This window comes from Glycine max, chromosome 20 (assembly GCF_000004515.6).
Source record: "Glycine max cultivar Williams 82 chromosome 20, Glycine_max_v4.0, whole genome shotgun sequence".
NCBI classification, from domain to species: Eukaryota; Viridiplantae; Streptophyta; class Magnoliopsida; order Fabales; family Fabaceae; genus Glycine; species Glycine max.
The window spans coordinates 44560961-44584103 of NC_038256.2; the positions used below are offsets into that span (position 1 = coordinate 44560961).

Genomic DNA, 23143 nt, shown 5'->3' on the forward strand with positions numbered 1-23143 from the left:
AACATTTTTGGTCACGAGAATTTTGATTCCCTTATGAATTCTCTACTTTTTTTGTAGTCCCGAATATGGTTAATTTTATTCCTTTGGCACTTCCCGTGTGTCGTGAAAAAGGTAATATGTTAGATTTGAGAAAAATGAACGAACGTGAAGTCGTTTAAGAAACTTCAATGATATATTTTCATTTATGGCCGTAGCTAAGAATATATTTATACAAGCTAAATCAATGCCTTTTTGATGAGTAGTTATCTAACTTCAATGATGTATTGTCAAACTGTGTTGGACTATTGTGTGAAATTAAGACAAAAGTTATTTTTTTCACACCTTAATAAATAAATAAATAATCTATTTTTTTACACCTTAATTTTATAACATTCTTACACCTATCTCATTATCACGTAATCCATTATATCTGTCACTTTCTTTTTCTTTTATTCCTATATCTCACTTTTCCTTCTCTCTTTCCTCTCAAGAAAATAATATATATATATATATATATATATATATATATATATATATATATATATATATATATATATATATATATATATATCCTAAGGATGTGAATAAATCATTTTTCGTACTTATACATCAAATTCTTCATTAGCTCTTATTATTCTTATCTTATCGCATCATATAATTTATAACATAATTAGTAATTTATTTTATAGTGCTAGCCGCTAAAGGTTAAATCAGATTGACATCATTATTGAATGTTCCGAGTAATTCGTAATGTATGATATTTTAGGATTAGAGAAATGCCAGTAATATTCTTTTTTATAGATTCTCTGTATGATTATTATTTGAAGCATCTAACTTTCTTTCATTTCAGTTCCACCTTATTTTGTTTTTCCTGTTTTTCTCTTTATTTTCTATTACATCTATTAATTTCTCTTTATTTTTTTAACATCTCTTCCTTTTACACATACATATTTTCTACTTGATGGCCGAAGAAGCAATAAAAAAAAACGGGAAATGAAAACAAGTGAGAGAGATTTAAAAGGCTCATAACATGAAAGAAAATCTAACTCGAATAATCAATAAAATCTATTGTCAATCAAGGGTATAATGTATATACCGCAAATACAACTCAATCAAGAAAGTTTGGGGCTTCAAATAGACAGAAAAATTATAAAAATCCTTCAAGGAACCATAGCAGGGTAGTTTATGAGGTATCAAGTCTTTCGACCATATGAAAGTGCCATAATAAAATCCTTGGCTGAGCTTCCAACAAATGTCTGAATCTTATTCTTTGGCACTGTGTGCAACCACATGTCTACTAGGTTTCTCAGTTGCAATGAAGACAAAAGTGCTCGACCTTGTAATGTGATCTCCACCTGAGAGAGTAAATCAGAAAAACCAATTGGCTACACATTGTTTCACTAAGGTGTTAGTTTTAGCAAGAAAATAACCAATTTACCTCATCTTCACTAGCAAGACCAAGCTTCTTCACCAGATACTTTTTAATATAGGAAACAGTTACACTACCATCCCTGTGATGATTTGAAAGATTTATTAGTGGAAGTTATCAGTTATTCTACGGTAGTTTGTGCTTGATAAGGAGATAAATTAGAAAAATAATAATAATAATTACAAAAATGTCCGAGAAACCAAAATTGCCATTTGCCAATGTGTATGATAAGAAATAAGAATGATATCATACACTGAATGACAGAAGAAGTACTTATGTAGACCAAGGGATGCCAGAGGAGGACAATGAAAGTATGGTTTAGACTTTAGAGCATATAAAAGTGAATATAAAGAAACAGCTCTTTACCAAAGAAACATCAGCCAGATAAACAATTACTTCATGCATGGCATGCTCATTCAGTCATTCAAGCACTGAAAGTGATCGGCCAACAAAAACTTGTAACAGAAAATAAGAATATAAAACTCACTTGACCCTTAGGTAGCTGGAATATAGCTGTGGCAGTCGTGCACTTGCTTTCCTTTATACAGAAATTCAAAGGTCAGATACTCAACAATTGACATAACACTATCAAAGTTAAATAAGCCGTGAAACGCAATCTCACTTCTCTTCTGCAGCAACCAAGCAGAACCAGATTGGACCAAATTCTTTGTTGCCTTCAATGTTGGAACCAATCTCAGGTTGTGCAGGAAAATTTAAGTCCTCAGAGATTCTGAGTGTTTTCTCTTGATTGCTCAGAGGCCTTTGGTGTTGGACTGAATCTGAGTTTGAAGGAGTTGATTCATTTTGATCAGCGGCATTGTCATTGGAGCGCATGGTGGACTTTTTACGAGACTTTTTGCTTCCAGGTTCCACCAGGGAATTTAATGGCTCTAACATATCAGCCGTTTCATTCCTAAACTCAGAATTGTCCCTCTTGTTGGTATCTGATTGTTGACTTGAATTTGCTTTGGAAGAATTCTGCTAATCATACGAAAAAGTCATGCACTAGAACATACACGTGAAGATCTTTTGAACAAAAGTGAAGGACAAAAGGATTAAAATAACTTTAGCTTACTGAAAGGAGAAACACAGTAAGGATTAAGAAAGAAGAACCGGATAAAGACTATAGGACAAGAAGAGCTTTATAACCTTTACCGGAATTTTGATTTTGAGACTTCCGTTGGAAGTTTCACCACCCCGGGGATGACCACCATCTTTCTTATCTTCTCCTGCTACTTTGTCAAGTTGACAAGCAGCAGGTGGTGCAGAGCAAGTAAATTTTAATCTAGCTGCAGCTTTGGCTCTTCTCGCGGATCCTATTGTAGAACTAGAAGCTTCTTCCAGAACTTCTACTTCACCACGGTTTTCATCTTCCGCTTTATCAGGTTTTGAAGCTGCTTTGTCTATTTTTGCATTCTTTTTTAACGAAGATAGAGAATTCTTCTTTCTGTAGATGTTCAATTTGACTGAAGCATTTTGTTCTTCAAATGGGAAAATTTTATCCCTCAAATCTTGCAGACAAGGATCTGACCTGTTCATTTCCAAAACAATATAGAAGTCAGGCAAAATTCAGGAAAACTCCAGCGATAGGGGGAAAAATAAAGAAATGAAAATTTCAACCATCACAAAGAAATAAGAACAGGAAAAAAGCAGAACTGATCACATCAATTTTTCCCCGTGGTGCATGCACAGAAGCATATAATAGTATGATAAAGTGATATGAGACCAGTTAACTGCAGCAGAGAGAATTATAGACTAATCTGTCGATCATTTCTGAAAGTAGAGTCATGTTCATTGAGACTACCTTAATTTATCAAGTGGAGAACAACCCAAGTCTCTATTGCATATTGGACAATGCTTTAATTTCTCATCTATTAACTTCTTGTCTATGCATTCCCTGCAAACTGTTGTTAAACTAAAGATTTAGACTTGCAACTTGCATACAGATTCAGAAACATAAAGGTGGATGGAAAAGAAAAACAATGAACAATATTCATTACATGAAAAATAAAAAAAAACTGAAAGCAAGGGAATAATGGAGACTGAGGCCTAGTTTCTAGCACAATCATACACAAGTCTTAGTCACTGAAATTAACATGACTAAGCATAATCACAAGCTCCCAGAAATGCAAGAGTGAATATAGAAGAAAATCAGCAAGTAATTTGAGTATAAGAGTCCAAATACATCTTTCATTCTCTACCTTCATATGTTCACCCCCACTCTTACCAAGCAGACACTCCTTTGCAATCATACCAAGGATCCTTTAAGTTTCTCAAAGAAGTAAAATTGTTTCACTGAATATCAGGATACAATCACGAATTTACTGACAATTGGAGAGACAGATATTTGCATCAGCAAAAAACTGTGCATACCTTGTTCCTTATTGTTTGTAAACATGGAAAAATCAAAACATGTTTCATTTCACCAAAGCCTATTAAATGCAACTAAAATTACTTTGATAAAAACATGCTTCTTTGGAATCATCTTCATGAAAAGATATCAGCATTTCAATTGAAACAAACAGCTTACAACAGTTATCATGCAGATTGCAGACAGCATGACATTTTGCATAAAAAATACAGAATGTTTGCATAACATGATGAGTAAATACGAAGTGGGAATTTTTGTGCTGCATGGAAGCTAAATCAAGTTATTATTAACAAAGGATTTCAATAAAGTCACTAGATAAGCAGGCCATGAAACAGAGTGATAGGGCATTATGGTTTCCAAACACATAAAAGGGGAAAAAGAAAAATTAAAGAACGCAAAAATCATGAGCTGCAGCAACAACCAAAACCCAAGAAATTAGTTTTATCAGCAAAAGAAGTATTGAAAAGTAGATCACAAAATTGAACAAAGCATAGGGTAGATGAGAAAACGAAACACTTACAACTATGACAGCATTCTGATATTGTAGTGGCGTTTCTGAAAAACTTATTGCACAAAGGACATGCCACGCATGCTGAGACCTTCTCATAGTTGAGCTTCGCCGCTCCAATTGTCATTGTTATTGTCTTTATATCTGTCTGTATCTGACAAGGACACACTCATGAACAAGCGCACATAGCAAAAAAACACACAAGCACCTCCGTACTCACGTAGCCCGCATGGTGCATGTCACCAAACTAAGAAGCAAGGGATAAAAAAAACATGCCAGTTTTGCATCATTCTCAACGAGAATTAACCCCTCGAGAAAAACGAAGAAGACGGATGCCACTACCAGAGAAAAACAAAAGGGCTTTAAGATTTGTGCATGATCCTATGAAGGGTCGTCGAGTCTAGATCATGGAACGACGTCGAGGAAAACGAAAAAGTGAGATTCTTTGGAGTATCGAACGTGTGTGTCTTGTTCGATTTGTACAATGGAGGTGCTCTTTTGGGTTTATCTCTTGGAAGATGAAAAAACGTAATCGAGAATGAACCTATCGTGTATCTATCTATATGCTTTCATGTGTGTACGAGAGAGAATGTGTTTGCTCCAAAGAAAGAGAATGCTACTGTGACAGAAGAAACGGCCTGTGTTATTGAGGGGTAGCTTTGAGAGGCACACATAAAAAAATGTACAAATAGGACTTGGACCAATCCTTCCTCTGCCATAGGAATGATTCTATAGTGCAAGACGACCTCGTACCTACGGTCCTGCCTAATTTCAGTGTGACATATAGCTAAATTTTTTAATTTATAAAAAAAAAGGTCAACTATATTATGAATATTGACCGAAATCTGTTCAAGATCATAGACACGTGGATAGTAAATCCTACGTAATATGTTTTATGATTTTTTTCTGCTTGTTCTAATTTTATTGTAAATGTAATGATTATTCAGATTCTCTCTCATCGTCTATTCGTCCAACCAATATCTTACAAATAACATTTTAATTGTTGATTGGTTATTACACCATAATCAAGAGAGAAAGAGAGGAGAAAAGGAGAGAATGTCTGTGCTCCAACAAAAGAGAATGTTAATGTGAAAAAAAACTTGTGTTATGGAGGGTGACTATGAGAGGCACACATAAAATAGTACAAATAGAAGAAGATCAAATTTAATTGATTGGACAGAATATATGAATTGATGTACAACGTTGAATACATGTCTTCGATTACTATGAAGAAGAAAAAAAGTATTATTATGTGTATAAAATAATACAAATAAGATATGGGGTTAATCCTCTCCCACATAAATGATTGTATAGTGTTAAACCATCTTGTATCTATGGATCTATCTAATTTTATATGACATGTAGTTGTTGACTTTTTTAATTTATAAAAAAAAGTTAATAAAATTCAACTGCATTATGAATACTTAGTCCGAAACCATAAACACATGGATGACAATCCTGATATAGTATTCAACATTTTTAGTATATCTCATTTGTTAATTACTTATTAATATATTTTATTTCTGTTCTTATTTAGTATAAATGTGCAAACTCAAATCTTTTCTAGCCACATATTTGTCTAACCAACATCTTACAAAGATCTTAGTTGTTAATTGGTCATTACACAATAATCAAGAAAAAGAGAGAATGTGATGCACAATGGAGAATTTGATTGTAGAGAAGTTTGAGGGAAATGCAAAAGAAGGTCAAAGTTTCTAAACTCACTTTTTGGGAATGAAGTTAGCCATACCACATACATGTAACATAGCCATGTTTTCTTATGGTTAACAACTTACAAAGACCTTAATTGTTGATTGGTAATTGCACAATAATTGAAAAAAACAGAGAGTGCGATGCTCAATCAAGAAATCAATTTTAGAGAAATCTTATGAGAGAAACAAAAAAGGATCCAAGTTTCCCAATGTACTTTTTAGATTTAAAATTAGTCATACTCGAGGGATATATTACAAATTTGTTTGACCAATATCTTATCTTAGTCGTTGATTGGTCATTGCAAAATAATTGACAAGAGAATATGTTGCACAAAGACAAATTCTATTGCAGAAAGATTTTTTGGGAGAAGTAGAAGAGGATATGAGTTCCTAAATGTACTTTTAAGGTATAAATCTAATCTACTTAAGGGATATATCACAATTCAAAGACTCGTGTCAACATCTTATATAGATATTAGTTATTGCTTGGTTATTTCATAATAATTAAGAAAGAAAGTGAATGTGATGCACAATCAAGAATTAGATTGTAGAGAGATATCTTGGGAGAAGCAAAAGAGAAGTTCATAAATGCATTTTTTAAATATAAAATTAATCATACATGTGAGTTTTCATCTAGCCAACATCTTACATAAATCTTAGCGGTTAATCAGTCATTGCACAAAAATTAAAAAAAAAGAAGAGAAAATGTGATAAATGATCAATAATTTAATTGTAAAAAAAATTATTGTGAGAGAAATTGAAAAGGATCTAAATTCATAAATATACTTTTTAAAATAAATTAGTGGTATTTAAATAAAATACCACATACTTAAAATACAACATACATTAATAAATGTGCATGATGCTCACGTATAATACATGCTTGTGAGACTCAATTTTTAATAGCATTTGGTAAATATGCTAAAATAAGACAAATCATAATATATGAATTTTGTTATATATTTAGTGCATTAATTTTAAAAACATAAAGTAAAAAAATATAACATTTTAATTTTACGGAAAAGGTGGAAAAAAAGAAAATATAATACAATATATCATATTATTTCATTCTATTTTTCTTGTTCGTCGAAGCATTATCTTCGTCATTTTCTAAAATTTATATGAATATCTACAATTCACATGTTAAATGCTTTATATTTATATGATTAAAATTTTATAATAAATAATTATATATAATTAAACTTTGTAATAAACAAACATTCTTCATTATAAAAATATATACTAGATTTACAATAAATGATTTATATTGTGATAAAAGGTTAATTTTAATTATTGACAACTTTTTATTTACTAATAAAGATAAAAAAAATGGTAGATTGAAAGAGATAAGTGATTATGAAAAACCAAGTATACGGATAAAAATAAAAGAGTAGTGGTTTGTGATGGTTGACAAACAATTTTTTTTTAGTTATCTGTTAAATCAACTTAAATTTGAAATTAAAATTAAAAAAAAATATTTAAAAGAATAAAAAAAACAAAAAAACTAAACACTCAATACATAATATTATGATAAAACATGTGACTCAAAGAGAGTGAAAATAACTCCTAAAGAGGCTTCCATTAAAAAAAATGCTCTCATTCTAAATTTCAAGAATAACTCCTAAAAGGAGTAGATGTTTCTTTAATATGTTATTATTTTTTTAAAATCCATTTAAACATCTATTTAAAATAGTTATTTACCTATTTTAATATAAAAATATATATTTTTAATAGAAATGAATTTAAATATTTCAATATAAGTTAATCAAATATATTATTTTGGATAGATTAGCATGGACCAAGTTCTTAGATATCAAATCAAGAGAATGAGTAAAAAGAAATACTTAAATAACTTTTTTGGTCTCGGGGCCGCGGTTGATTTTGTTTTGGTCTCCTAAATTTTTTACTATTTTGGTTCTTATAATTTATTTTGTTTTTATTTTAATTAGTATAAAATTATTTGTATACTTTCTTTTTTTAGTCTTCTCCACTGTAAGTGCACTAACTCAGAAAAAAAAAAGAGAGAACTGTAAATGCACTAACTTGGATAGTTGGATCCTATCTAGTTTTGTATTTTTGTTTAGTGAACATCCTGCATAAATCTTAGCTATTGATGGGTCATTTATAATGTTTTTTGGTAAAAAAAATATAAAATTACAGCAAAATGATTTATTTTAAAAAATAACTAAAACATTGGATAAATATATTGAAGATAAAAATAAAAAAAATAAAAATAAAAAATAACATTTTAAAAAATACTAAAAATTATTAAAAAAACTTGTTTATCAGTCAAACAGGTATTTGAGTTAGTAAAATTAAAACATATACCTTGTAAAACATAAACTTACAACTACTAAGCATTATCTTCAGTCACTTTTTAAAAATGTTTAAATGTCTATTTGATATATTTGTATGAATTAAAATATATTTTTAATTCTTATAAAATATTTGAAGATCGGTTCTAGTTATCAAAGTGGTTTAGCACTTTATAAGCTGTTATATAGCGCTTCTGGTCTTCATAAAAAAAAAAAAAAATAACTTCATAAGAAAAAAAGATAGCGCTTTTGTGCATTCAAATTTAGAAAGACAAAAAAATGAACAAAAAATTTAGAAAGACTAATACCGAACTTATGAAAATTTTCAAAAAAACTACAAATATTTTACCCATTTGTATTTTTTTAATTCATTTAAATATCTCTTTAAAATATTTATTTACTCATTTTAATTAATAATTTCAATTTTTAATAAATTTTAATTTAAATATTTCAATAAGTTAATCAAAATTTCCCCCATGAATTTGCATAACGGTAAAAGAAAAAAGAAATAAATAAAATTTAAACAAGTTTTTTATCCCTATAATTATAGAGAAAATAGTATATACAAGTATGGTATTATCGACTTTTATAATAATCATTTAAAAGTCATACAAATATTTATTTCTAATTAATTGAAACCTATAGTCTTTAAACTCATGATAATATATGATTTGTTTTTGTTTTGTTCTACTTAAGTTTTTTTCCCCTCAAGTTAGTCTTTTTTTTTTATCTTAGTCCTAGATGTTACTATTTCAGTCTATAAAATTGATAAACTTTAAAATATTGAGGTGTGATTTTTTTCAAAACATAAAAAGGTAAATAGTTAATTTGGTCCTCAAAAGATTGAGATATTGTAATTTTAGTCACTTGAAAATAAATAAATAAAATAAAAAGTGTAATTTTCACTCACTTTGGTCCAAAATTCAAAAAAAAAATATTTGACTTAAATAATAACATTAATATATACTATTTAAAAACTAAATTGACAATAAATAATTAAATTTAAGAACTTATTTTACAACTTTTTTTAACTTACTTATTTTACAACATAGAAACTTTTTTGAATTTTTATATTTTTTATGTTTTTTTGAAATGATGATTTACTAAAATATAAAATTCAACATCATAGTTGGAGCTGATGCACATTATGAGATATGGGGGACAATTGTCTTTTTTTATTTATTTAAACATATTGATAAAAAAAATTGCACCAGAATAGATGTTTTTCCCAATAAAACAACTTTTTTTATATGAATGTAGAAAATTATCATTTATGCTCTTCTAATACTAATCGTATACATAGAGTCAATGACATAAATACACATCTTGACCCAACTTAATTTGTAAAAGCTCATATTACTAATATATTATTGTTTTTACGAAAATACTATAAATCATTTTTATCCCTCACTAAATAGATTTTTAGAATTCAACATCAGTCGCTCAATCGTCATTGTGTTTCAACGACACCATATTACAACGATGCGTGATAACCGATATAGAAAGGCGTCAATAATCGATGTAAAATACCTATTTTCTAGTCGTGCCTCCCGAATCCTTTTTTTTTCTGATAAAAATAAATGGTGGATTAGTGTCAGATATAAGTTACTGTAATTAGAGGAAAGAAAAAGGAAAACGGGGAGAGAGAGAGATGTACCTGATCAGATATATCTTTGATAGAAATAATGTCTAACGATATTCTGCAGTTCTGATTTAGATGGTCGAATATCCCAGTTTGAGCTTTTTAGGCTATGCTCAAATGCAACGTAATATAGTATTAGTAATGCAAAGTGTGAAATAATTTTGCTTGTCTCGGGCCTTGGCAATTTTGACAATTACCTTACCCGTTGTATGCATGTCATGCATTAACCTTTTAGTAGCCGTTACAAGACTCATTGAATTGGCCATAAATAAAAACTATTAACGAGGATAAAAGTTGAAGCATAATCAAAGATTTTTTTTTTCTTCTCTAATTATGTAATATGTATTATCAATACTGCGTCAAAAAAGTATCATTGATACATTTATTAATTAATTATCTTTTTTCTCTAAAAAAATTAATTAATTATCTTATTCTAATAATAGTAACTAATTTTATCTCTTCTATTATCTTATAATCTTTCTTCTCTTATTATCTCTCCCCCTTATCTTTTTATTTATTTATAAAACCCATGAAATTAAGTATAATTTCTTTGAAGTCCTAAAAACATACTATTTTGAATACATATTTTCTTATGGGATGAAATTTATTAAAAATAATAAAATTTTATAGATCTCACCTCATATTTAATTATTCTCTCCAAATTTTATATAATTTTTAATAAATTTTAATCAATTAAAAAGATCATACTTAAAGGAGTGTGTTAGAAAATATGTTTCTAACCTTCATGTTAACTTTTCTTAATTCATTTACTAAATATATGAAATTACTGTAAATTTTACTTTATTCATTTGATGAATAAATATTTTCAGTCAGGGTTCTAGGTACGCCAGTTATGGAACTTTCACATGTGCAGGTATTACAAAATAAGGGATGCTCTATGGTACGAAATTCGTCTATAGTCTAAGAAAGTAAGTATGAAATAGGCGATTTTTTTATTGCTTAAAAAGAATAAAATAAAGGTATTTGATGGAAATGAGGAAATCATGGAAAACCAGATTTCATGCATTTCGTGGCAAATCGTTTCCGTATAGCAATTTTCTTATAGAAAAACCCATAATTAAAATCATCTCCATCTTAGATAAATAGGTTTGAGTTATTAAAAAAATCTTACGATGAAATCTTTTAATTCTCTGTAGAGAAATCCTTTCTGCAAAAATTAGTACCGAAGTGGATGAAATGATAGTTACAGCTTACGAAAATACTATTAATAAGTAGGACTGTGAAAAAAATCGGTTTAGTCCGACCTGGATAGTAATCGAACCGGTTTCCTCGAACTAGTTTTAGTAAAAAATCAAACTGGATTATTTTAAACCAGTTCAGAAATTTGTTTTTTTTTTTCACAACCCTATTAATAAGCAACCCGGTGTTTAAGATAAAAGCAAAAATTAACATTATGAGTATTATAAAATAAAATAATTAAATGCATACTATGTTAATAGTGTTATAAATTGTTAAATTAATGGAAAAATAGTGTATGCTTATAAAGAATTTTGGCATTGTATTATATAATCATAAATTGTTATATATAATTACCTAAGTTCATCCTACTATAATTTTTAATTAATTAATCATTTGTCAATGCATTAAAATCAAAATTTATCCCTTACCCCAATACGCTTGTTTTCTTTGTTGAACCTAGACGTTCGAATCCACAAAACATTTGATGAAAAAATAAATTAGCAAGAGCCAGTTGTTCAACTTCATTTCGAACTATTATACCCAGTCTGAACTTGAAAAAACATAATTGGAAATACAAAGAAAATGTAACAACCGCCGGTAATTAAACTGTATTCTAATTGATGAAATGCTTTGGAGTTCGGTGGCACTTATGTTAGAGCGACAGAAAAAGTATGTTAAGATTAGCATATTCAACTTAATTATAAATTTAATTACATATCAAGGCCTTGAAAGTATTCAAAATCAAGAATTAACGTTGAATCTGTAGACTGTATTTGCAATCTGTTATAATGACTGAATCCAGAGAACAAAATAGCTGAGGAAATGGCAGATCCCAAAGGCTAACAGCCCTCAATAATATGTATCAACTTAAGGACTAGACCCTTTAACAGTTATTGTTACTGAAGCATGTCCAATAACTCAACATGATGTTGAACCATCTCCAATATGAAACTTTTCGACATAATTCATTAGACTGTTATATGTGTAGGAGTCCTATGCACCCCTTTTTCAGTAGATTGATTTTCACGATCCTACTAACCCCTTTTTGCGAGCATAGGCTGTAATCATGAGAAACATCACAGCAGAAAATACTCCCGAGACAATAACTACCTGCAAGAAAACATGGAGTATTTTTATTCTTTATTCATAATATCAAGTCCAAAATTTTGCAGCAACATATATGTGAGCACACATGTGCATGCATAAACAGTAATAGTTTGCATACCCATTTGAACATGTAACCATGGTTTTCGTTCCAAGTATATGGGATATTCATGCCAAATATAGCCGCCACCAAAGAGTAGAAAGATAGACAAACAGTTCCAGAGCTAAGAAAGAGCTCTAACTGCACAAGAGTTGAAGACCATTAAGCGAACTCGTAAAAAAAAAATACATTATAGAATACTGATAGATGACATGCAACATGCAAGGTGCAGAAACGTGAAAGCACCTGAATCAGCTGATTACGATGGTTGTCAAGCTGCAATATGGAAAAAACTTCACTTGAATTTCATGTCATTCACCAGATACCAATTGATATATTATCAGTAAATTGCTAGCTACTTACTTGAATATTAATATAATCTTCAGTATCATCAATGTACTCTCGCAGCTTTAAATGAAAAGAAAAAGAAAAGTAATTAGGTAAAAGTAAAACTATCTAGTATAGCAAATTCAGAGTTCAAGTAAACCTATCTAAGTAAATAACACAGACTTTTAAAGAAGCCAAGCAAATGTCAGAAGAGTACACTAGTTTTGAATCCCTTTCTAGAAAAGCCTAATCTAATGGGCATCAGTAGATCCTCTTAACACATCCCACCACAAATAAATTCAGGGATTTGATAGCCTGAATTAGACATAGAATCACCATTTTCATCATATTTAATTACAAAGGCAAAAGTGGTACAGCAAAGATTCAAGTATGGTCTATTTGATCCAAAAGGATAAATAGCATAAATCACTCAATCTGAGACGAGAAGGAATCCAACAAAGTAAGAGTATATCATCTCACAAAATTCTTATAACTAATTTTTAAGAAAAAATGCATAAAACACTTACAAACAAGATTTTTAATACAAACCACAAAGTTTAACTTTAAAACAGCAGGGGATGGAAGAAGGAAGAGAGCAAAATGCATATCCCCTTTGTTCATCATTAATTTCACAATTGTAAGCATTCAGAGTACCAAATTGGTCAAACTTTAACTTGCATACTAGTCTGAAACTAAAAGTCTCTACCCAAAAGGCTAGGCCTTGAATTCACTGTCTAATAATTAGATTAGTAAACAGATCATAGGTTCTAAATTAATGAGAGAAAAAAAATTTCTCCATATCTGCAAAGAAACAATCTTCCAAAATACTTTATATCTGGCATGTATCTGCCATATCCAAAAATTAAGATTTACAGCTCCCTATTGCACATGTGTCCACATACACAAAGAGATGATACTTACTGTGGTTAATTTGTTCAATGTGTGGTCGATTTCACTGAAATAAGCCTGCAAAATGAACAAACACCATTTATAGCAATTTTTTCCTCATAAAAAAATGAAGATCTTTTCCTTCTATTCTTTAAAGCAAATAATGTTAATAACCTCAAGTAACATTTCAAGCTCTTCCACATCATTTTCATCTAAACGAACTGTTGCTAAACTTGCTCTACTTGCTCTAGATATCTTTGATCCTATGGTGGGGGAGGCAGCAAACCAATTTGCAGCACCTGATCCACTAACTGGTGATGCTGAACCAGCCTTTCTTGACAGGTACAGGTCAGCCATATCATCATCATCATCCAGCAATTGTTCAAGCTCATCTCTGACCTGTACCAGATAACAAGAACTTGTGATGGGAGAGGGAAAATGGATATATGTTGTTTTCTATTTAAAACTGATCAAGGCAGTTTACATTCACATTAAACTTCTATTAAGAAGAAAAATAAAATAATTACAATAAAGAGAATGCCCATAAGTCATTCTCGGAAGAACATTTTTTTTTAAAAAGGCAGGGACCCACTTACACCAGTGTGAATCTTTCTTGAAATTGATTCTCTTTTGATCTTGAAAATACGCATTCCAATTTTTCAAACTCTGGCAAACTATGTAAAGGCATATTTTTTTTCTCATGCATTTATGCAGCATAAAAAATGAATAACCCTTCAAAGTGTAAGGATGTCCAAAATATCAACAGCATTGAGAGGCAGAGGGCGGAGAATATATTTACATAGAAGAAAATAGTTTTTTTCCATGTGCAAATTTTTCCCTGGCATAGTAAAACTTGACATACCTTTTGAACCCTAGCAGTCAGCCTTGTCATTGCACTCTTCAGTTTACGAACTCTGTCCAAATTACGACTACTAATCTGCAGATTACAATTACAATAATTTTAAAGTTCATGACTGAACCAAAAAAGTCAATAAATAAAAGGAAGAAAGGAAACTAGAGCAACATGGAACTAGTGCATCCACATTTCAAGCCTGCCAACAAAAACCTTCTTGACATAATTAGAATAAACACCTCAGTGATGATCAGTATAAAAAATCAAAAGGATAATATATTGAGATAAAGGAAAGAAGTTTTCCCTCAGTCACTTTTAAGAAGCTTCTTATTTGTTAGCTTATTCTGTACCTGAGGAAAGGGTATGGGCCAGGGGATCTCAGATTAAAACCAAAACAAGAAGAGAAATAATCAAAAAATATATGTACCTTGGAAGTAAGTTCATCTAATGCAGGATAAGCAGCCATCTCCAATTCTGTTGTACGTGCAGCAAGAAAACTACAAATGGCTTCTAAAGCAACCTCCAGGGCCCGGAATTCAAAGGGTGACTCTACATTTGTGTAATTTAGATCACTCAGATAACAAGAGCAAGAGATAATGCAAATACAAAGATAGATTTATAACAGGAACAGATGCAATCAATAAGTTTGTTCATTACTTATGGTTCATCATTTAATGTAACGTACCATCTTCTTCAGCGGCTTCAGCATCATTTTGGCCACCAAGATACTCTTTACCATCTCCTTGCTGTTGAAGACCGGTGGCACTCAATTGAGGCAACCGCCTTTGCAGTTCCTCAACAACAGGGATCACATTTTCATCTGTTGGATCTCTCAGCAATACCTATCCCACAATTTAGATACAATCAGGAATTCAGGATGTGGAAGCAAATGCCATCTCAATCTCTAGAAAAAATTTTGCATTCTACAAAGGACGAAAGGTTGGATACAGGAATTCACAAATATACAAACTAGGTCAGAGAGCATAGTTGATTAGCCTACTGAAGCTGCCTCTACAATATTCTAGTTATATGAAAATATGTCCTTTGCCAGGCATCATAACTAAAGTCAGAAACAAAATCATGTAGGTATATTCTTGTACAAGACGGTTATGGTCCTGATCCAACATGTAGTTCATTGTCTTCCTACCCATTTTATTCAATAAACTTGACAATGAAAACAAAATTCCAGAGCCGAAATTCAATCCATCCTAAGACTAGTCGTGCCATTTAATGCAATAGTAGGATAATATGCTAAGAGAACGCCCCATCTACCACCATTCCACTAATCCTAATTTCTCAATCAGTTTAAGCTTTTCAATTATGAATAGCCAAAAATAAAAATTCAAAGCTTGTGTCCACATACTAATTTCATGATGTTCTTATTCACTTTCTTTCCCAGAAATAGGAAGCCATAATGTTTCTAATCCCGCTCCTTCAGAGATGGAAGCAGACACGTAACATATTTAAGGATAAAAAGGTGACTAACTAACCTCTTCAGCGGTGATAATTGCCTTAATATGCTGAAACACAGAATCAGAAGAAGCAAAACAAAATTAAAAAAACAAAAATAAAATAAAAAACAATAGGGAAAAAAAATATACCAATACCTCCAAGTTAAGAACAATGGCCTTCTCACGACCGAGAATGGTGGAGGGGTAAGAGAGCAAGGGATCAAGGATTCTGAGATCACGCGCATGAATATGAACCCTATGCATGATGGCATATTTGTCGACGTCGAGCAAGGAGCCTTGCCCTGTGGCGTCAAACAGAATCCAACTCCTCGAAGACTGCGTCTTCTTCTTCACAACCGCCATTGTCTGCGGGTCCGTAGGGACGACGCTCCCATCCCCCCGAGCCATCCCCTTACCCTTTCCCTCTCCCCAATTCCAATCACATGCCCCAACCAACCCACAATTCAACTTCAAACTCGATTCACACCCACAACACCAGAAGCAAAATTTTCCCCACCCCCTTCACGCATTTCATCAATACGCCAATTGGGTATCCGAGTCTCGCCTCAAAATATTTTTTTTTTTGTTCCGACACCACGCTGAGGAATCTGATTCCCAGAAGAAACAAACATACGATACGACAAAAAGGAACTTATTCTTCTTCTTTCCTTTCTATCAACCTTTCCCGGAAAAGGGAAAAAACCAACAGAGTTACTAAGTTTGTTTGTGTCTCTCTTTAATGTGAATTTAATTATGTGAGGTTTATAAGAGGGAGGCGCAGGCAACGGCGAGGGTGAAGAAATAAGAATGAGGACAACAAAGGGAAACACTTCAAAAATATATGAACGTGCGCGGTTAATAGAGTACGGGGCGGCTCAGGGTTGTTAGGTGGGGGCCCACAGAGTGGGCCAATGAGGTGACGCCACCGATATTGACGTAGGGGTAAAATGGGAAATGAGTGGTAGTGGTTGATCCTGTGCTTCGGCGACCCATCTGACACACTGTACTGCGGATCCTTCTTCTTGACTTTAGCCGTTTCATGGATTTTTTCCTTTATTATTTTATCAAAAACTAGTTAGCAGTGACTTCACTTTCGGAGTCTTTATCCTCTTTTCACGGGTATTATCGTATTAATAAATGTTGAATTATGCATACTTTATTAGTATCCCTTTTCGATCAATTACATCACTTTCTCCATTAATTAAATCACTAATCACTAAAAACTCGGAGAGAATTTTATCATAATAATCATATCTTACTCATTCAAACAGTAAAAAGTATTTGTGAGATACAATTTTTTTTCTCAAATAAATACAAATGTGTGCATCCAACACTCAAATCTGAAAACTCTGATTAAACGTGAATAATTTCACGTTTATTAATCCACGTATTTGCATTAATATTATAAAAGATATAAATAAAAATGTAATTAATGTCATATTAAAAAATTAAAATAATTATTATTTTAAGACTTATTTTTTCAGAAGGAAATAATAATAACAAAAATTCTTCCATGCTCAATGCCAAGCTTATCAAAGAACACGTTAACGCCATGCTTTCTCACCTGCATAAAAAAATGTAGAAACATTTATAGCATTAATTAAATCCCAAAACAACATTCTGAAGGCAATCAAACATAAATGGTTACAAATAAAAAAATACGGAATAACAAAGTTACCTATCAAAAGTCTCTTTCAGTCGTACCGTTAATATTTAGATAAAAAAAAATTTACGACAATTTACATATTATTTTACCAACTGACTTAGATCTTTTGTAGGAATAATATTAATATGTGCATGTTTAACAACTATAAAGTTATTTTAATATATATTTTTCTATAGCTAATAGTGTATTAACTAATCACTTAGCTATCGTCATAGAAACAAGTTGCAGTCTTGAAGTTAATTTAGATTGGATGTTAACCCAGAGACAAAAGAAAACTTCATTGAGGTCATTTCTGACCAATGCTGCGTTAATTCTTTCTGTTTGTACTATGTCTAGTGTTATTATCCTGCTCATATGTCATCAGAAATTATAGAAATATATATTAAGAAGCCCCTCTGACTTTTGAAATCAAACAAAAATGTCATACCAATAGGGTCTTTAGACTTATTATTTTAAACACTCGTTATCTGAAAAGTAATTCTTTCTCATTGCAATCTGCGCAACTGTTGACAAAGATAGCAAGCCCTGAACTGCTACAATATGCATTTGGGGCTTCGCTAATGTATTATTCATTCAACCCACTAACTCGGATTGCCATTTGGGCCTTATTGCTTGCCTATTGCTTCTTGCACTCCCTTTTACTTTTCGAATGATGAATTCAAAATGTAAAATTATATTTTGGACTTTTTTTTTTTACTTCTAGAAGGACTAATCTGAAAAATCAAAAAAGTGTTTCAAAAAGAATACAGGAAGTAATCTGAGAAATGCTGAAAGCAACCCTGTCATCAATTCCATTATTAACAAACTACTATTTCCTATAGTTATCCCGAATCCAATTATTAATTATCTCTGCTCAAGATTGTAGTTGCTTTGACATAAAAGGATCATATCGTCCTAAGTGGAATAGAAACTCAATTTATTTGGTATTTTTTTTAAATCTGAAAATTATTTCTCTGTACATTTAATTTTAAAAGAAGTAAAAGTTTTAAAGTGAATATAATTAGTTTTAGTTTTTAAACATGAATCCTACAAAATTTTCATAAACTATTTTTATATTTCAAAAGTAATTTCATTTTATCATTAAAATTAATTTGTTCTAGACTCACTTTAAAAACATAATTTCTAAACACAAAATTAACGTTTCTAACACCAGCAATTCAAAATTAATTTATTAAATTAATATTAGTTCTTTTGAAATTATTTTTTAACCAAAATATAAAATAAATATATGATTAATAGGCACCCATTTGTTTCAAAGTTAAATATATAATTAATTTTCATAAAACTGATTTTAAAATGTGTAGACTAAAAAAATATTATAAATTGGTGGTCACATATTTTTGGGGAGCGAGGGCATAATTTATTTTTTTATTTATAGGAATCAAAAACATGTATTAGGAGTTTAACAACTCATAAAATGCTTAGTTACGTTGGAGCTAGACCCCCTTGGTTGAGGACATAATTAATTTAAACAAATATGGTTGGATTCATGTCAGAAAACAATTAGTGAAATTTAGATGGAATGACTTGGCATCTTTAACAAGATTTTTTTTTTGATGGAAACAATATATCCATATAATAAAAAATTATGAGATTAACTTTTTATGAGATTAACTTTCGAGACGTAGAAATCACCTGAATTAGAACATAAATTTTTTATTGGCATGTTTACGGAATTGAGTCATCTTCTAACTATACTAGTACAAGAAAATACTCTTACCGTTTTAAAAATATTAGTTATGCATTTTTTTCATTTTTTGCTTGTTAAAAAACTAAAAAAGGGGATATTAATTTTACATGATGGAATAAGCATAATGTCGAATATCTAGTGTTTTTTTGAAAGACAAATTAATAAAGATAGATATCTAGTGTTTTATTAAAAATAAAGCTCGAAAATTATTGACGATTTAAGATTTTCTTTAAAAAAAACAAGTATAAAGTAACCGTGTGATGATTTGTACATCACAAAAAACAAAAATATAATAAAAATGTCCTTTTATTTAAAAATAAGATTTCGAATTTATAATATAAAGGTTGATATTGAAATTAGATTCAGAAAAGTTAACATTTAAGAGTAATTCAATAACTTCTTCAAAGCTGTTCCAACCCTTCCCCTAAATTTGAAGTTCAATCGCTTTTATATGCACTTTATATAGGCAGCAAATCCCTTAAAATAATGGATATTTTTTCTCAAAAGAAAGGACCTGAAGCTGTAATAGTGTCCCATCCAAGAATTCTTTTATACTATGCACACATTTTTTGGGATATGTATATACCATTGACCTTAATAATAATAATATATCGTGATCCTATATATATATATATATATATATATATATATATTAATATTAATTCCAACCACGTTCACTCACCAACCCTACATTCACCCACCTAGTTAATACGCATTTGATATTACAAAACTAGATGACAAAAGACTATAAAACTAATGGCCATATACGAAACTCCATCAACATGCACATGGGCATGCTCCCCTGGCTCACTTGTGAACCATATTAAAATTGAATACCTTCCTCGATCATCCAGCTGAGACATTGATCATTTTGCAGGGCATACACAATTAATTAAAACATAAAATCAAAATAAATGATATATGAAGAATCTCTTGAGGGAATAAAGTATGAATTAAAATTCAAGGTATTTTAGCACACAACAATCATGACAGCATGGAAGGATCACATAATAAACAAGCCAGACTATATAGGTTAAGTTTATTGCTTCTTGTCCATTACAAATGCCCCATCGATCGGCTCCTTAAAATTAAAAGTTGAATCTATATACGAACAAAACAAAAAACACCAGACACATTCAAGCTAACAACACTCCGCTCCATAGTCTCGCTGAAGTGCTTCATATATATATATATATATATAGGTCCACTTTGGTACGGGATTTCATTGAACATTGTATTAGGCCCGCTTCAGCTTCTGCTTTTGCATTTTTCCATTGCTCTTGGCGCTGAAAGTACATAAAAAGATGCGCGCCAACACATTAGAATAGCCAACAAATTAATGGCATGTATGTATTATTGATTAGTTTTCAAAACAATGATTTCCATGAGTGAAAAGAAAAAGTAGCTAGATGTAATTAATTAAGCTTAAGATATAATGATGCATACCAAGCCCAATCGCTTCTGATCCCTTCATTATTCGCAGACGCTTGCATGACTCAACAAACATCCTTCAGAAAATTAAACAGTTAATTAAGGTTTATTTCGTGGGTTTACAGAATTAAAATACAGTATAAGAATAATTAATGCCTAAGTATATACGTTTCTGATAAAGAGCTCCTCAAAAGTCATAATTTTCTTTTTTTGGATTAAAAAAGATTACTGAATTTGTAAAATATATGGATGTATAAATCAAGTATGTAGGAAATTATTGTATATAATGGCTGCAGAGGTTGTTGTTGGATGAAGAACTTACTCCCATGGGACATCACCCACGAGCATCCAGTCACCATCCTTATCTTCATAGCTTGGCACATACTCAGAGCTGTTAAGAAGATCCATCAACTTGCTCTCATTCATGAAGTCTATCATTCCTTGGGCCCCATAGTTACCTTCACCAGTTTCAATATATGAAATAAATATCTAGAAAATACTAGTTTAATAACCCACAATCATATAGCTGAATGTAACAATCCCAAGGTGATTAACCAACCCGTACACTCATCATTAACAATTCCCATGCATCAAGGATCTAAGACTTTACTAGTATATGATATAATAAACAATATTCATTTCATGTCACTTGTTTTTATCGATCTCTTCTTTATATATATAATAGTGATGATTCGACACTCTTGAGCAAGTGGTTAAAGATGGTTAGAGAAGAAAGAAATAAAAAAAAGAGAGAGAAGTAAATGTAATCAAAAAGAGGGAAAAAGAAATGGGTGTATAATAGGTGCAGATCGAAAATAGATTATGAAAAAAATTAAGGTTAGATGTTTAAGTTGGTGTTTATTTTTGTGTGTGTATGCGTGGTTATCCTTTCAGTGACATAGTTGTGGTAAACAAGTAGTTTAAAGAGAGGGGAATATGATACGTAGGAAGGTTTTTTGTGGTAACTAACCCATGGTGAAGGAGCTGAACATTTTGGCCAAGGCATCAGATAACTCTTTGTAGCTTTTGTACATTGTGAGGTCCACCTTGCGCAGGTAAGGTGCTCCATCCATGGAAACCTTGACAAATGCCCCAGGATTAGCAGTGCTGCTTGTTGTCTTCTCTGCCACATCCTCAGTGCTAACCTTTTGTACTGCCATCATGTTCTTCCTGTATGACCTCACTGGTGGCCAACCAACCACTTGAGCCCTGAAATATTGTCCCCATCAATCTTCACTTCACTTTCTAATATATCTCCCTTTTTTCGGTACAAAATGTTGCAAATTAATTTACACCTTATCCAAACCGTATATTCTAACATTGAATAGCTAAACTATAAGAAAAATAGATCATAAGCACTAAGTAGTGCTTAGAAACTCGTTGAGAAATTAATTAAAAAAAATACGTTTGGAATATGAAAGTTATAACTATTAACTTCTCGTGAAAAATCTTGTATGAGATATGGAATCAAACAAACTATTGAAGCTAGGTCCAAGAAAGAAAAGATGAACAGAAGCATGCAAAGGCCTTTAATTATAAAAGAAAAGTGAGAAAATGACTTACTTAGCCGGTGGCTTGGCAGGATCCTTAAGGAGGGTCTTCTCCTTTGAGACATTCTTCAGATTCTCATTCAGATCTTCCTTGGAATGAAGATTAAGTTTCAGATCAACAGTCTCAGAGAACCCTCTCTTCCCAGTGGCCCTTGGAGTTTCCACCTCACCACCGCCGCCGCCGCCGCCGCCGCCGCCGCCGCCTCCCCCACCAGGCAAACCGAGGCAAAGCTCGGTCTCCTTGAGGTTCAGACCATGCTCCTTTGTCAGCATAGTTGCCATTTCAGGCTTGTCAATGAACTCACACAGCTTAGCACCCAAGTATATATAAAAAAGGAAAAGAAGAACTCTTTTGCTTTCACCTCTTTGAAAGTTTTTCTCCTTATGGCTATAGCTCCCTTCTCTTTCACTTTGTGTCCTCTTTCTATTATAATGCTGCTTGGTTTGTTTGGCTATATAGATTACAAGAGAGAGAGAGTGTGTGTGATAGCCCTCAATAATATAGCTTTGAGGAACTTGTGCTTGTGGCTGCATGCGTATGTCATATCAGGTTTGCCACCAATTGCATGCTGACACATGGAGGTATGTGGAACGTTGATCCTTTGCAGAAGGAGGGTATGTAGGCTTAACCGCCTCTCATAATTTTCCCTAAACTTATATTATTTTTATTTATGTGATTATTTTTTCATTTTTTATTATCGTATCAATTATTTAATGTAGTATTTTGTAGTACAAAGAAATTATACATCGAAATTAATATATATGATTTATCATTTTCATGTGCAAACGGGATTTTGGGTACCTACCAAAATGGATTGACCTTCCATATGTCTCCCCAATATTCTAACCAGTCATTGTTGTAATTTTGAAATCACATGCAGGGCACTTGGTCTTGTTAGTTTTCCATCTTAATACTGTCCTCTCAAT

At 31.4% G+C, this 23143-nt stretch overlaps 3 protein-coding genes across 4 annotated transcripts; all 3 read right to left on the reverse strand.

The window, feature by feature from the left end:
* Positions 1–1172: 1172 nt before the first annotated feature.
* Positions 1173–4414, reverse strand: LOC102669950 (E3 ubiquitin protein ligase DRIP1). The gene is made up of 7 exons (XM_041013576.1): positions 4379–4414; positions 3636–3670; positions 2522–2939; positions 2031–2386; positions 1896–1946; positions 1418–1490; positions 1173–1334 (listed from the first exon to the last, which is right to left on the reverse strand). Exons 1-7 carry the CDS (start codon positions 4412–4414, stop codon positions 1173–1175), a joined length of 1131 nt encoding a protein of 376 aa, XP_040869510.1.
* A 7490-nt stretch (positions 4415–11904) lies between these two features.
* Positions 11905–16707, reverse strand: LOC100810239 (magnesium transporter MRS2-I). Of its 2 annotated transcripts, XM_003556340.5 has the most exons (11): positions 16036–16707; positions 15919–15948; positions 15114–15270; positions 14856–14977; positions 14438–14512; positions 13750–13974; positions 13609–13653; positions 12724–12768; positions 12607–12636; positions 12382–12501; positions 11905–12266 (listed from the first exon to the last, which is right to left on the reverse strand). In XM_003556340.5, the coding sequence occupies exons 1-11, from the start codon at positions 16285–16287 to the stop codon at positions 12180–12182; spliced, it is 1188 nt and encodes a 395-aa protein (XP_003556388.1). In that variant the 5' UTR covers positions 16288–16707; the 3' UTR covers positions 11905–12179. The 2 variants fall into 2 exon arrangements, with proteins under 2 accessions (XP_003556388.1, XP_006606392.1); XM_006606329.4 differs by lacking the exon at positions 15919–15948 and having other exon boundaries at positions 16036–16704.
* A 3536-nt stretch (positions 16708–20243) lies between these two features.
* Positions 20244–22714, reverse strand: LOC100810762 (auxin-responsive protein IAA14). Its single transcript, XM_003556341.4, has 5 exons — positions 22230–22714; positions 21637–21875; positions 20989–21124; positions 20682–20743; positions 20244–20521 (listed from the first exon to the last, which is right to left on the reverse strand). Exons 1-5 carry the CDS (start codon positions 22496–22498, stop codon positions 20484–20486), a joined length of 744 nt encoding a protein of 247 aa, XP_003556389.3. The 5' UTR covers positions 22499–22714; the 3' UTR covers positions 20244–20483.
* Positions 22715–23143: the final 429 nt, after the last annotated feature.